The sequence below is a fragment of the Mytilus trossulus genome, chromosome 13 (assembly GCF_036588685.1).
Source record: "Mytilus trossulus isolate FHL-02 chromosome 13, PNRI_Mtr1.1.1.hap1, whole genome shotgun sequence".
In the NCBI taxonomy this organism is placed as follows: Eukaryota; Metazoa; Mollusca; class Bivalvia; order Mytilida; family Mytilidae; genus Mytilus; species Mytilus trossulus.
The window spans coordinates 17,623,605-17,640,587 of NC_086385.1; the positions used below are offsets into that span (position 1 = coordinate 17,623,605).

Sequence of the window (16,983 nt, forward strand, 5' to 3'; positions counted from 1 at the left end):
CGCACCTCATATTCCATTTTTAGACTAGCGTTGCATCAGCTCAAGACTCTTCAGACTTGGTCGAATCAAAACCGTTTCTTTCAATAACTGCGATAATTTTAAATGGTATTGTTGATCACTAGTAATTAATTGTCTGTACTTTTGTCTTTAGTTATCTTATTTTGATTGGGTTAATCAAAGACTCCAATTAGTGGGGGATGTTGTCAATCTTTACACTAGGTTTGTCCTGTCTCTCCAATGTCAGTAACCTAGTCAGTGGCTGTCTTTTCTTTAATATTTTTTTTTTTATCAATTTTTATTCATATGATTTTTTTATGGATTTTATAACCTTACTACATAAAGGAAGTATAATTTCTTCGTTTCGTTCGAATTTCTAGTGCTTTGTGGTTGCATTTTTCTCGGGAACTTCAAATAAGAGCTTCCAGATTATAAAATTAATCACACATCAGTTTCCTGTTTATTCTTACACATGGCTATGAATGAAATTTTGCTTACATTTGTCCCTCGTATTTATGTTATGGTTACGGAAAGAACATACAAGAAACAAGTACATATTCTAAATAAATTGGTTCCTACACATAGCTGTATCTTTGTCAATTGGTAAAATATTTAGGTAGTTTTGGTATCATTTGAAAGCTTGTGGACTTGTGATATATAAAGAACTCTTGTTGAATGATTTCTTTTTAAATAATTAAAAAAAAATTGTAACAAGGAGAGCACATTTGCCTTGTTGTTCTAATCTGAAGTAACTGTTGTTTTTAGTTTCTAACTACAGGAACAAATACGCTCTAATATGCAATTAAGAGGTAACACTATCATTTTTCAGCACAAGTCAGGATAAGGTATAGTTTTGACATGAAATGACTGGCACTTTATTTGAACTTTAAACAAATTAGCCATTAATGCTTTAAATTGCAGAATTTAACACAGAAAGCAATGGGGCTATGAATAAGTGGTACCTATTAGGCTTTCTGAAATTTTGAATAAACCTGAGACCATACTACATGTATATCTATTCTTTATGATACATTTTTACATCAATAACTCATCATTTTGCAGTTTACTATCGAAAATTTATAGCAAGGGTAAAATAATCATTTGTGAGCATTAGTACACATCTGTAATTGTTTTTAATTGAATAAAGGGGTATTGTGCTGTGTATTTATATGTTTTATATTTTCTTGTTGTCCTCAATATCAGCAATTGCGTTTGAAAATGTCGTCCATAATTTGAACACTATTACAATGTATAATTAAAATAAGTAATATCAGTTAACAACATTTCATGTATACGTAGCTCTTCCAATACATGTATAATGCGGCGTAAAGCAACCAACAATCAATCAATCCAATACATGTGTGTTCTACACTGTGACTGTCTTGTGTAGCTACAAGTAAGTCAACAAAATGCGTTCACTGTCGAACTGGTTAACAAAAAAGGATTATCTAAAGGGATTTCAACATTCAACAACACAAACTCAAACAAAACTGTGGTAATCTCATGCATGTTTAATTAAAATATTTATTCTGTTAAATACCAAAATATTATAGGAACTACACATATTATATTTTATTCTGATGAGTTTCATTTGCGATAATACACCAGAGGTGGTATGCAAATTATTGGAAGAAGAAGAGAAGAATGCTATGATAAGTCTTTGTGTTTAGTGTATTTACCTTACTTTGTCGTGTTTTTAATAGACCCAATCCTTTAAATACCGAAGAAGTTATCAGTATATAGTACGCGTACATACAATCATGTTTTGATTGTAGACTGTAAAAATTAAAAGTTAGGTTTAATTGATGAATTAAGAACTTAACGAATTTTATGGAAATCTTAAGTACTATTGTGCATGTTGCATGCTGATTATAAATGTTGTTTTTTAATCCTTATTATTTTTTCAAGGGATAATGTGTTCATGTAATTGATGTACTTGCAAGCACTATATTTCCTTTCGTTAATGATAAAAACATTTCAAGATGTGTTGATAGCTTTCACACATACAATGTACATGTGTTACAGATGGTCAATGTAGGATACATTGCATTATTATATTTTATTCTTGGATACACGATGCATTAATTAGTTGGTTTAGGTTATAAACTATAGGTGTCAGTAATTACCTGCGAGTACTTTCAGAATGGTAAGTTAGATGTATTTGTGTGCTTTTTTTTCTCTCCTGTTTAAAAAAGTTTGTTCTGATATTGTGCTGTTATACCACTGTCCATCCTAGGGCGCATGTTCAAACCGCCACATGCTGTATGTGCCTGTCGGTAGTCAGAAGGCTGTAATTCAGTCCTTTTCTTGTGTTGCATTATATCAAATTTGTATTTCGTTTAATGGCTTTTGCCCATATACTGCATGATAAAATGTCGGGGAGTTGATATTGTTTAATCCCGTCCGTCCGTCCGTTCTTAATATACACAAGGCTGCATGTTTCGTCCTACTAACACTCCTCCAGTATTCAAGGTAGAAATTTAATATTAAGCATATGTATACATATACATTGTCTCATATACATTTGTACGATAGGTATGCAGATATTTCGGTATTTTGATTTTCTCATATTTTTAAGGAAATTTAATGATTAGTTTTTGGTTTTAGTTGTTTTTTGGGGAGCGGGTTTTTTTTAGGGGGGAGGGGTACATAGTGACAGAAATTTCGCCATTTTTTTTAAACTGGAACTCAGCATATTATGAAGACTTTTTGTTCATATTTACAATAGGCGTGCATATCATCATTTTCATGGGATCTTTGTTTTCTTAATAAAACAGTTCACAAGTGATAAAATCTTCAACATTTCCATTTTCATTGAACTAATGACTACTTGGTGCATGGTTCAGTGGCGGATCCAGCCATTTTAAAAAGGGGGTTCCCAACCCAGAGTAAAAAGGGGGGGGGGGTTCCAACTATATGCTCCCATTCAAATGCATGGATCGTCCAAAAAAGAGGGTTCCAACTCCCGGACCCCCCCCCCCCCCCCTGGATCCGCCACTGATGGTTTGTTTAACTAGACTTACTTCTCTTACATTATTAATTTAAAAGCTAAAACTTCACTATACTATACTATACCGACCATTCGGTATGGGCTTTTCTCATTGTTGAAGGCCGTACGGTTGCCTTTAATTGCTTACATCCAATGCATGTTAGATCTTTCGATTGGCCATCATACCGCATCTCCATAATTTTATAAGGTATAATATCTTATACGATCTTTTGCGGTATGTTTATCGTCTACTTGACCTAATAACCTTGATCATAGTATATGATTACTTTATTTAATTCTCAATCGGATTGAAGATAATCCAAACCGATTAACAAAGCATTACAATGTAGTTAATAATCAGTTGTTTTTTTTTATATTTGGAATACGGTATGGTATAAATAGTATTATATTGAATACAAAATACGGTAAAGACATTATAACAGTAATACAGATTTAGATATATAGAGTACAACCCGTGCGAAACCCTCATGAGTAGTCAAGGTCGATGAACACCCTTTGAAGTATACTATTAAATGTCAGATATACATGTACATAGTTATAGAATGTTGCAATAATATTCTAAAATATGGTGAATCTGATGATTATCAGTATTCGTGCAGTTTCTTGGTATTACATGTCAGAAAAACAACTTTTTTCTTAATTTTTAACACAAGCGAAAACTTTTACAAATAGCTTACAGATTTTTTTGTAACTATCCGAACCTGAAATATATAAAAAAAAATACCTTTGATATAATATATATATATATTCATTGTCTCTGGCACCATTAGCTAAGGGGAATATGCTTTGATATTAATTTTCATTAAAAACCCTATTGGCATTAGGATCTGAAAGTTTTGAAAATAAAGAAAAACCCCAATTAAATCAACCATTTGGCGTCATTACAAATAGAGGTTATTTTGTACATTTTAAAATTGAACTAAGTATTTGTTATATAATAGGTGCTAGCTTTGGTGGCTTCATCCCATACTCTCAAGTTTCCGGCCGACATGCAGATTTACTTTATTTGAATGCATGATAATTGCACATAAGGAGATCACCATAAAAGCCATTAAAACTGATGATTTTCATCTCTTAATGTATTTGTAATTAATTGCTTTATAGATCGTCTGCAGAATTCAATTGTTAAATAACGAAACCATTATATATGCATGGATTAACGCGTCATCAATCTTACCAACAAAAGTATTTTAAACACGCTCCAAATCGTCAACTTTTTTAAATTTGTGACACATTTTCGTGTTTATTTACTTTTAAGTGACAAATCCATTACCATGTGGTCCAATTATTTTCCCTCCCGTGGTATTAACAAGGCTATGGGCGTATACTGTGATTTCTCAACTGATGCGTGTACAGTCAATCGATTTACTGATATTTGAAAAGAAAAAGGTAAGAAATTTGACATATTTTATTTTCATTTATTCTTTAAACTTTTAAGTATAATAACATGTCCTCGTTATAGTATTTTGATATGCTAGAAGTTAATGATCATTAAACATTAAGTTTAATCACCCATTTATCAGATGGACTTGCTCGGGTGGGGAGGGTGTGTAATTGAAAATAGCCACTGAATGAGCTAGGTACATGTACATTGTACCTGTTTAAATGTAAGCGTTATGGCAAAAGAGATTAACGTTTAATTCAACTTTAACGTTTTTGGTCAGTGTAATATTTAATGTTAGTTTTTATTTATTGTCAGTTTTGTGATTTTTTTTTCTCCTTTAACTTTATCATAACTTTATCACATGTAAGAAATGAGCAAGGCAATATTTATTGTTAGCTAATGGACCTTATTAGATTTTGTATTTCACACAAGAGTTCATGTGTACTGATCCGAATACCCGTCCGGTTTAACAGTTATTTGTTTTATTTGGCTAACGGTACATTTATTCGATCTCTTTTATCCGTATTTTAAATACCTGCATAACAAAAGCTACACGAGGAGGACTAGTGCTTCGAGTGTCAGGGTAGAAATGTCTCTTATTTAATCTTTTAGTTTTTTTCACATTTTCAAGTCGTCAGGTTCATAAAACGAGACTACATTATTAAAGATTTATAAACCTATATATACATTGTTTTCAATGTGAATGTTATAATTGTAAGCTTTTTCTATAATTGCAAACTTTTATTATTTAAATAATTTTCTTTGCATTCAGTCAAATTCATTATTATAAGAGATGTAAAGTGATAATTTATTCATATTTCATATTGTCCATACGTCCGGAGGGTATCAAGAATTATTCAAATTTTGTTTAGCTTGTACTATTTTACCATATTTTTATTAATAGAAAGTTCTCGGTGACAACAACATTTAGGAAAAATCGATTGATAAATGTCTTGGGGGAGGAATAAGTTATAGAGAACTTGAATTTTATCTTGTTCCATCAAATATTTCACATGATTGAAACTTTTATACCATATAAAAAGGAGAAGTGGTATAAGTGCCAATGAGACAACAACCCAACAGTAACAAGGATTTTTGAAGGAATACGGAGGTGAGTACGTTAACGTTGTCGAACCGTATTTCGAAAAAAAATACATAAAATGCCAAAAATTAGGATATTTTTGTTATCGTGTCTCAAATCTTTTTGTAATAATCTGCATCAGTTCCAAGATATTTCTTTTTCTTTTTACAGTCCTTTTTTTCAAGTGAACCTATTTGAATGAAGCAATGGTTATATTATCATTGAAAAATGTTTTAATGATCTATTCTAAATATTAAAACGCAGAATTTTTCCTCGTGCATAGATAATTATGCACTAAATTACACGGTCCAACGATTTACAGAAAAGAGCGACGATTTACAGAAAAGAACCGAAAAGGACCGAATAGGACCAAAAAGAACCGAAAAGGACCGAAAAGAACCGAAAAGAGCATACAAATAATGTTAAAAAATATATATACACTAATTACCCCTCGTAATAAAGGAATGTTTACTTCAAATTAAGAGTGTACATTTCTATGGATATGTAGATTTACAAAAAAGTTAGATTTCCCTGTATCAGATTATAAAGGCATTTAAAATTTAATTTTTTTAATATTTTTGAAAAAAAATAATCAAAAAAGTGTCATTTCCGTTGTTTTCGAAAATAAAATTGTATAAAACATTTGAAGAAAATTTCAATGCTTGCTACATGTAAACCTTGGCAAATTTTATAGTTTTATAGTTCGTTCTTATGTTGTACTGTTATACCACTGTCTCCGGTTAAGGGAGGGTTGGGATCCCGCTTGCATGTTTAACCCCGCCACATTATTTATGTATGTGCCTGTCCCAAGTCTGGAGGCTGTAATCCAGTGGTTTTTGTTTGTTTATGGGTTACATATTTGTTTTTCGTTCAATTTTTTACATAAATAAGGTCGTTTGTTTTCTCGTTTGAATTGTTTTACATTGCCCCAAGTCAGAAGCCTGTAATTCAGTGGTTGTCGTTTGTTTATGTGTTACATATTTGTTTTTCGTTTTTTTATTTTACGAGATAAAATCGAGTATTTTTAAATTTTTTCGCCTTTTTGTGCGATACACATTTAAATCTATGTACTAATGTTTTTTTCAAATTTTATACGTAACGGTAAGGATATCATTTCGTAAAGGGTAGAAGACCCCCCCCCCTTTCCCCTTCATTTATTAACTTCCTTCTGACTGACGATTTTTTGTTCGCTACTACAATTACATAGTATATCGGATCCAAAAAATATCTTCTAACATTTTACCGCTATATACATGTATTACCAAAGAAGGTTGAAACTATTATACAGATATCAGTACATATAAATAAAAAAAATCCTTACTTACTTCAAGTAGACATTATTGATCGGTTAAACTTATCTGGTCGTCTTTGTCTCTCCATAACAGATAGTTATTATAAACCAAATATTATACTAGGTGGATAGAATAAATACAAAATTCAACTTTATTGGTGATCGATTGACTGTTTTTCTACACTCATTCTTTGATCCAAATTTCAATAAAACTAGAAAAGGTAAATATTAATCTACCGTTATTACATAAAGATCTGAATTGTAAGTGTACGCGTTCACTTGATCTGTCCAAATATTTGTTTTATTTTGACGATTGAAAATCGACTTATGTATATACAGATATAGCTTGATGTTCGGTGTGAGCCAAGGCTCCATGTTGAAGGCCGTACTTTGATCTTTACTTGTTTACGTTATGAGAGAGTTGTCTCATTGGCACTCATACTACGTCTACTTTTATCTACAGATGTACATGTATTCAAATTAATATGGTATGTGTTAATATAAAAAAGATGTGGTGTGATTGCAAATAAGACAACCCTCCACAAGAGACCAAAAGGATACAGACATTAACATCTATAGGTCACCGTATGGCCTAGAATAATGAGCAAAGCCCATACTGCATAACCAGCCATAAAAGGCCTCGAAATAACAATGTAAAACAATTCAAACGAGAAAAATAACGGCATTATTTATGTACAAAATATGAACGAAAAACAAATATGTAACAGGCGAGGTTTTTCGATGTCTATTTTCACCAAGACCACCTTTTGATATTCCGGGGAGGTTGTTGTTTGTCGGATTGACTGATTATTTATATCGATTGCTACGCATGCTTTTGTTTCATTCGTATTTTTGTACGCGATTGGTTACATTTTAACTGCGTTTTATGTTATGAAATATCCACTTTTTTCCTTTTTGTTGAAGGTTATTTATTTTCATCTTTTTATTAACCAGGTCAGAATATTCATTGTTAGAATAATCCGGCCACTTCCCCCTTCTCGAACATCAAATGGTCATAACATTAGTATGCCAATTCTAAGTACACCAAGTTTTCAAAATTTTTGTTAAAAGTGATACTGGTATCGTGTTGTCAGTTTATTTTCGATCTATAAGTTTGAATGTCCCCCTGGTATCTTCCGCCCTTCTTTTAGTTTATTTTTGATCATTATATTAATTTTATTAATTGCGTGATTACTCTAAATAAAAGCACATGAATGTTAAGTGTGAAAATTTATGGGAGTAACTTTTATTTCTTCCCTCACCAGGATTCGAGCTCCTACTATTCATAGCATGTACACACACTTTCATATTTTGCTTTGTTGTCCTTTAATATATTAGATCGTGTTGAACCTTTTATCCCGCTCTTTGTCTTTATGCTTTTGCGTTCCTCATAAATTCATAAGTAAATTCAGAAACTCGCCATGTTCACTGCAAATTCAAACGTCATGATTTGCTACGCAAAAGTTGCCAAGCAACCAAATATAATTCACCATGGAAATATGATATCATTGAATTAAGTCAATGTCATTTGTCACTTAAAATTATCATCAATATTATTTTCTCTTTGTAGCTATCTCCAATGTGAAGATTATATATTTGACCAGACACGTTGATAGAAATGGCAAATGTTTTTACAAAATGTTGTACAGCCGTGAAACATTTTCCTAGCAGATTTCTATGTCTATGTTTTCATTTTCTGCAAGCAGGAATACTTGATTATTATTTAGTGACATATAAAGGGAAGGCGTGGCTTGCGTGTATTGCAGCAGATATAGTGGTTGCCATAGTGCTATGTTTGTGCTTTTTTCTTTCGTACAGACATCTAAATCGTGCGAAACCAAATGGAGATAAAGATGCGGATCCAGAGTCGTCTAGTCTGCTGTTTGTTCCGATATCGTGGTTTGCTTACTCCACATTACTTGCGATCAAAGTAGGAATTGCCTTCAAGGATTTTGTTTTTCTTCTAAGTGAAGACATTTTTTTCGGACCAAATACATTGAAAACAACTATTGCTCTAGGCGGCGTTATATTTGCATTATTGTTAGCGACAAATCATGATGCTAAGCCTGGTTCCCCGAGAAGAAAATATATCGACGAATTGACGGGAACAGTAATATTCGATATTCTTGACTGCGTGGACAGTATGGAAATCTTGTTTTCCAAAGAGGAAAGGGACACTTTTCCAACAGGAATGGACGATGCTATTATTGGTATCGCGCTTATTAATTTTATATTACCAACAATACCGCTTATAACTCTTTCTAAAACTAAGTATGGAGAGGCCAAACTGTCACATAAGCTTGTTATGATTCACAAAGTGTTACTAGCATTTGTTGTCAATTTACCGTTACTGATAACCCGGATGATCTTATGGCATGGTTTAAGTCGTGGAATATCTATTTTCTCATTGAAAAATGTCATAGTGATTGGGATGATCTCTTTTGACTTGTATGAAACATTAGAAGGAGAAGAAAACGAACAAACTGAGAATAATAAAGATGGCGTTTCATCATCTGGACAGGACGGACCAGCTGTAGAATCGTATGCAATGGAAGACAGGTTTAACTACATGGATTAACATCTCATAAACGGGAGGCGTAGCTTACGGATCACCCAAATGAAAATTGATGGATCCGCCACTACAAGTCATACTGCTTGAAACTGAGATATGCTCATATGATACGCGCTTCTATACAGAGACTGGTTTAGACCAGACTAACATTGTAAGTGTCGTTCATATGAGTATAACGAAACCAGCGCGGTCTATATTTGAGTTAGATGAACTACATGTGTAACCGGTAAAATAAGTGGATAAATACACGTAGAAGACAAGAACAGGGGTCGTATTTTTTTAGTATATACCAGTTGTACAAGAAATTTATATTGAACGGATGGAATGGATATTGTTCATAAAAAACATAATCTATTATATCAGTTGAGTTATTATGTATACATATAAGAGTCACTAAAAGTCCAACAGTAAAGAAAATTCCAAGAAATAAAATGTTTTTTTAATTCTATTTACCTGTAGCAAAAACTATAAGAATAAGGAAATGTGGTATGATTTCCAATGAGAAATCACTCCATCAGATACTTAAGAAATAATTCATGGGGGCTTGAATATATCGTTATTTTACCACGGGTTGGCCCTTTATGACAAATATTTTACCCTGAGCGATAGCGAGGGGTACAATATCGGCATAAAGGGACAACCCGTGGTAAAATCTAGATATATTCAAGCCCCCATGAATTATTTCGATTCTAATAGGACAAATACGGCAATTTTTTGGATCGAAGCGCTCTAGGTGGAGGTCATTATTTGCCGTTCCCATAAATTAACGCACTTTTAGATTGGCGTAAAAGAACGGAGCAAACAGAATAAGTCACATGCTCAAACTATTCACAAAACATATTTAGATAGATTTGGATGAATTCTAATGATAACTCACTTATATGTGATCATATGTCGTCTATGTATATAAAAAATGGGCTTATACCACATTTTAGCATCGTTTGTTTACATTTACTTGTTGTGATGATTTTTGGTATCAAAAGCGTGTATTTTCCCGTAAAATGCTTAAATGATCTTAAATCATAACGTCATCATTCTATGACGTCGGGTACTTCATTCATAAAAAAACATATGACGTGGGAGTACGATCGGAACAGCCAATGCAATATATTCATATTTTACCACGGGTGTGTACTCAAAGCGTTTGAAGGACGTCATGTTAGAATAAATGATATATAATGTATTAAAATCACAGAGAGGCGATATATACCAAAGGGTTATTCAAACTCATAAATCGAAAATAAACTAACAATGTGATGGTAAAAAGCGAAAAATTACCAAAAGGATAACAGTACACAACAGACAACATACACAGCGCGAGTCGATTACAGTTCAATGAAAATTGTAGGTATCCCTATGCTTACCTATTGCGCCCCTGCAATATCCAGAGGCGGATTTGGGGGGGGGGGGGGCAGGGGGCCCGGGCCCCTCCTTCTTGGGAAAAAAAATGGTTGCTTATATAGGGAATCATCGAAGCGTGACTGGAGCATGCCCCCTCTTAGGTCAGTCAGTGGGCCCCCACTTATAAAATTTCTGGATCCGCCAATGATATCAGAATGTTTCATGTACTTTATCATCGTAAAACTTTATTCATTCAAGATAATAACTGGAACATAACATAAAAGTATGAGTAGTTTTATTTAAGGGCATACGATACAGTTTTGATCCTGTATTTACAAGTTCATGAAAATTTGCATATAGGCTATGTTTTACCTGATTAAATCAAATATGTTATAAAAAATATACCTTCATGAGCTACTTTTTGAGTAAAATGAGGTCGAAATTTTGTATATTTGCTCAAAATTCAGATTTGTGGCCGTAATTTCTTTTTCGAAAGAAAGACATAACTTTTTTGTTATAAAAGGTAAATACAAATTGTTTTTTGTTAAATAATCGGTAATTTCTGTATTTTATAAATATTCCCAAAAAATATGCATTTTTTATTCAGAAATTACTCACATAAAATCAATACTGTGATAAATGGCAGTTAACTGTAAATTGTAAAAAAAACTAAAACTATGATTTTAAGCACAAGTTACAATAGGAAAAATCTTAACCATTCTTTTAATTATAATGGTGATAAATTAGAGCAAATGGAAAAGTTTAAATTTCTTGGTAATATCATTAGTCAGAATGGAAATCTTATTCATTCAGCACAAGAATTAGCCAAAAAATCTATGAAAGTAATGTATTCTATAAAAACATATTGTAATTCGATTCATCAGACTCCTGTAAATTTGTCAAACCATTTATTTAACTCTCTCGTCAGACCAATATTAACTTATAACAGTGAAATATGGTATATGGATGCATACTCATCCTTTTATAAAGCTTCAATTAAAGGAGATAAAAATAACAAAAAAGTAGATACTCTAAATTTCATTGACAAAAGTCCACCTGATAAAGTACTAAATAAATTTAATAAGTTAACTTTAGGAGTAAAAAAATGCTCTTGCAATATAGCTGCTCGATCTGAATTAGGCAGCTACCCTATTGATTGCTTTATAAAAAGACAAACTCTTCTTTTTCATGATAGACTATTAAGGGAAGAAACTAGTCCCTTACTAAAAGAGACACTAAATTTGGCAAAAACTTTACATAATGCAGGTATTTATTCTTGGTACTCCTATGTAAATCATGTCAGAAGTCAAAATGATTTAGAAATTGTTAACCAAAATAAGGATAAAAATAATAGGCTAATATACAAACAAAATCTAGAAAACTCCTATGAAAATTTATATAATGATAAAATTTTAAATTTACAAGAGAATAGCAAACTCCAACTTTTTAAAAAAATAAAGAAAAGCTATAACTTTGAAACATACCTACTTTCTCAAAACTTTGAATATAGACAACTAATTTCTAAATTTCGAATAAGTGACCACTGCTTATTAATAGAAACTGGAAGATACAGGAAAATTCCCAGAGATTTAAGACTATGTACACATTGTGATGTACTAGATGATGAGTTTCATTTCTTTTTTAAATGTAAAATAAATGAACAATTAAGAAAAGAATTTTTAAATGAAAATAAATATAATAACTTAAATGATATAGATAAATTAAAACATATTCTCAATCCTGAAACAAAACAGGACACTTGCAAATTAGGCTCCTTTTTAAAAAAGTCACTAAGACTGAGGGCAGGGAGTCCTTGATATAATTTGAATCTCATATATATATTGTTTGTGCTGTTTTTAGACCCTTCTACAACGAAATTTGTTTGACATGCACACGTATAAAAATTGCGGTTTTTATCCAACGCAGTCATAGGTTTGAACGTAGTTTTCAATTTAGACTCGTATATATATATATTTATCATATATTTAGTACAAAATACAGCTATTTTGTATATCTAATAAAGGTTCTTTTTTCCAGTCTGTATCACCTACCCTGTATCGCATACCCCGTATCGCATGGCTAAACCTGTATCGCATACCCCGTATCGCATGGTAAAACCCGTATCGCATACCTTTTTTTTTTTTTTTTTTTTTTTAAACTTAAGTCAGTTTTTTAGGTTTTTTCTTGCTTTAGAATTTTTTTTCTATAAAAAAAAAAAAAATAAAAAAATAAAAAAAAAAAAAAAAAAAAAAAAAGATTTTTTTTTTCTCTAAAAATAGGTCAATTTTTTGAATGACGTCATTGTTTGGTATGTAACGTCACGAACATCAAGTTTTTACAACAATTTTTTTGGCACACTAAATGCAACTATAAAAAATACAAAACACTCAATAATACAATAATAAACAAAATATTTTCAAAACAACAGATTGTAAGGTAACCTAGGTGCTTCGTATAAATAATTGAGCAGTTATTTTAAAGCTTTGAAACAAGACAAAAGCAGAACTGAAGGTAACCCAGTGCTATGGATCAGAAAACAGTTCATATAATATAAAACTCTTCTGTTGAAATATATGATAAAGCGTATAATACATGGCAAAATCCGTATCACATGCCGTATCACCCTCGACCAATATCATCCCTCGGGCCTAAAGGCCCTCGGGCTGATATTGATGTCTCGGGATGATACGACATATGATACGGATTTTGCCATGTATTATTCTCTATATATATATTGATTTAAAAAAAAAAAGACAAATTATAGTTCAAAGTGTGTCCATTGTTTATTTTCATTGTTTTATGTAAACTGTATATTATGTACAGATATAATGTTTTAAGCCATTGGTCCATATGGGCGTAAAGTGCTTTTCAATAAAGATTAATCAGATGTTCATGAATTGAGGAAAAAACGTAATTTTTTACTGCATGTTTATCAAAATTAAAAAAAATCCTCTATTTACAGTTTTATAAAATTTAGGTCACATAATCTCCCTGCAAAATGAAACAAAATGCCGTTTTGAAAAATAGGGGTCCATGAACTCGTTTTCAAATTAAATAAGTTTGAATGATAAAATTCAGTCGAAAAAGGTATAACCGGGCGTTTTCCGTGTTATAGTGATTCAAAGACGGAATACCAATACTTTAAGCTTTATTAGCAAGGTCCGGATAGTACCAGACCTAAAACCTAAACTGTCCACAAAATAACATACACAAGCATATATAAAAAACAGTATCTATAGAAAAGGATTAGTGTCCAACGGATTAACTTGTCATGGTCAGAGTGATTTCCATCAAGACAAACATAAATTTAACAATAGAATTAATTAAACACAAAGACATATAAAAGGTTAGATAGACGGATTAACAAATTGTCACTTTAGCACTTAAAATATAATGTCTGATCTTAATTTATTTGTAATCGCAAATAGTCCAAATCTTCCTGTTTATATTCGCCACTACTCCACCTAAACTCGGTCTCCGAGTTTGCCGAATGAATTTTGTTATCGTCGTGGGTATCCTCCTCCTCGCCGATGACGTTGCTGCGAATTGCCACGCGAGCAAATTGCATAGGTCGAAAGCGCACCTCGGTTTGAATGTTCTATATCTAGATGTTGAATCTCGTGTCTACTGTTTACGTTCTCTGCCTTAAGTCTCTGAATTTCGTCTTCCATATCATTTAAGATGCGATTGTACTGCAAGTCAGTATTTTTAAACTCCATTGTTAAGCGTTGTCTAGAGTTCGTTAAATTTAGGTTTTCCTCTTCCAGTTGAACTACTACTCTTTCCAAATGCTCAGTTCTACTTCTATGTTCGGCTAACTCATGTTCTATCGTTTGAATTATCCGGCCATGTTCTAAACGTTCCAAATTTACTTTGTCCAAACTGTTCTTTAAAATAACATTTTCTTTTCTTACGGTATCCAATTTTGAATTTTCACTTTTGAGTACAGCTATTTCTTTCAACGAGTTACTGTGAGAAACTTTTAACTTCTTTAGGTTCTGTTTAGCGGATTCGTCTTGTATGGAGCACGTAAAAACGGAGAATTTCCTTGTCCTTGAGTCCTTGAAACGGAAATTGACTAGACATTTGTTTCTTCTCAATAAATGTTCTCATGCGGTCGCTGTCTCTTTGCATTTTAGATTTTGACTTCTTCTTTGGTTTTGGGTTTTCACATGACTTAGCGTGAAAACTACACATACGGGCAACATGTCCATGGTGTCTGCATTTGTAACAATGAGCGTTAGCTGCATAACATCGATGGTAGGTGAAAACGTTCAATGTCTTACCGCAATATTTACACAGAAAGTCCAAGCAGATATTTTCTTTTCTTATCGGAAACGGATGTCCATTTCTGCAAGGCTGGTAATTCCAGGTTCCTTCCATTCTGTTGCTTCTGGAGGTATCCATTTACTAGTTTGGGGGAACTAGCTCAAGATCGTGCCGCGGGTACCTCAACCAATATATAACCGGGCGTTTTCCGTGTTATAGTAATTCAAAGACGGAATACCAATACTTTAAACTTTATTAGCAAGGTCCGGACAGTACCAGACCTAAGACATAAACTAACTACCAAATGACATACACAAGCATATATAAAAAACAGTATCTATAGAAAAGGATAAGTGTCCAACGGATTAACTTGTCATGGTCAGAGGGTTTATTCCCGATTGTCCCTCTTTTTAAAATTTTAGAGTTCTGATTGTCCCACATGAAAAGTTCTGATTGTCCCACATTATTTTATGAAGTAAAATGTTCTTACACAAACAAGGTAACTGTTGTTTGTTTTGCTAAATAAACAAGAATTAATTATTGCACATTTAACATTAATTTTATAAAAGTATAAAAAAAAAATGTTTTTTAAATCATTAGATTGATACACTTTTGATTAAAAAAATATAATATTTCTGATTTATGAAATAGATCTTTTAAGGTCTTGAATTAAACTTTTTTTCTGAACCTGATTTTGGGGTTTATATATGACTCTAGAAAAATAATTGGTGACGAAAATGAGATGGTGGTGCACTTATTTTTGCTGCAGCCATTTGAAAGTACCCAATTCTGAAAATTTTCTCAGTTTTCATCAAATGTTATCCATTTTTGGGCTATTATCATGAAAAAAAAATCACAGTTTCACAATTAAACTTTACTTTTTTTCATACTTTCAATAAAGATAGAGTGGACCAATCTGAATAGATCTAACTTTTAAAAAAAACTAGAAGTAGGTGTTAATTTAAGAAAGTTTTATAAAATTTTATTGCTTTTTTGTGTCAAATTGACCATTCTGTCAATTTGTCAATTTTGGAATTTTCTCTTTTTTTAGAACACAAATCTAATTATTTCAACCTCTTTGTTATAATTCATTGAAAAAATACATATTTGTGAAATTTTGAAAGATTTTTTTTGTATATGGGATGCACATGCTTCTGGTAAAATCATTTCTTGTACCCCCATCTACTTTCTCTAAATTTTCTGCTGTCTAGAATTTTTCCAGATCAGCCTTTCCAAGAATCACTTTTAAAGGTTGTTTTTCCAATTTCCCCATTGTTTTTGCAGTCAACAGGACTCTTCACCAATTATAAAGAAGAGCCAAACTTCCATAAGAAATAAGAAGATGTGGTATGATTGTCAATGAGACAACTCTCTCAAAGAGACCAAATGACACAGCAATTAACAACTATAGGTCACCATACGGCCTTCAGCAATGAGCAAATCCCATACCACATAGCTTCAAAAGGCCCCAAAACGACTAATGTAAAACGAGAAAACTAATGGCATAATTCATGTACAAAATAATGAACGAAAAACAAATATGTTACACGGCAACAAACGACAACCACTGACTGACAGGCTCCTGGCTTGGGACATCACCACAATAAAGACATTAAGTACAGATCTGAGAGTACTCGCAGTACTATCTAAAATATGTAAATATTATTATTTGTTCTTATTTTGTTCATATTTTATAAGTTACATTGATTAGTAACCTTTGATTAACTGCAACACGCTATAAAAACAAATTAATCATTATAAAAACAGTTCCCAATTGTCCCACATTTAAACTTCCCAATTGTCCCACATTTGAATGAATGAATGATTTTATTCTCATAAACTAGTACATAGCTACAGAGATAATAACAGTTCATATATAATACATATCTTTGTTTCGCATGTGTGAAAATAATAACATTATAATAATATAATAGTTCCTCTAAACAGGAGGACAGACTTTCAATGATATATATCGTATAAATCTACACAATTTTTCTAGTTCTACAACATTTTCAGATGAGAATACATTTTTAAATTT

The 16,983-nt window shown here is 32.0% G+C and overlaps 1 protein-coding gene across 4 annotated transcripts; it reads left to right on the plus strand.

Annotated features, from left to right (window-relative positions):
- The first annotated feature begins 1,998 nt into the window (after positions 1–1,998).
- On the plus strand, positions 1,999–9,735 carry LOC134694944 (uncharacterized). Of its 4 annotated transcripts, XM_063556058.1 has the most exons (3): positions 1,999–2,143; positions 4,266–4,396; positions 8,334–9,735. In XM_063556058.1, exon 3 carries the CDS (start codon positions 8,382–8,384, stop codon positions 9,339–9,341), a length of 960 nt encoding a protein of 319 aa, XP_063412128.1. In that variant the 5' UTR covers positions 1,999–2,143; positions 4,266–4,396; positions 8,334–8,381; the 3' UTR covers positions 9,342–9,735. The 4 variants fall into 4 exon arrangements, with proteins under 4 accessions (XP_063412128.1, XP_063412129.1, XP_063412131.1 ...); XM_063556059.1 differs by lacking the exon at positions 1,999–2,143 and having other exon boundaries at positions 4,085–4,396; XM_063556061.1 differs by lacking the exons at positions 1,999–2,143; positions 4,266–4,396 and adding an exon at positions 4,945–4,974.
- The last annotated feature ends 7,248 nt before the right edge of the window (positions 9,736–16,983 follow it).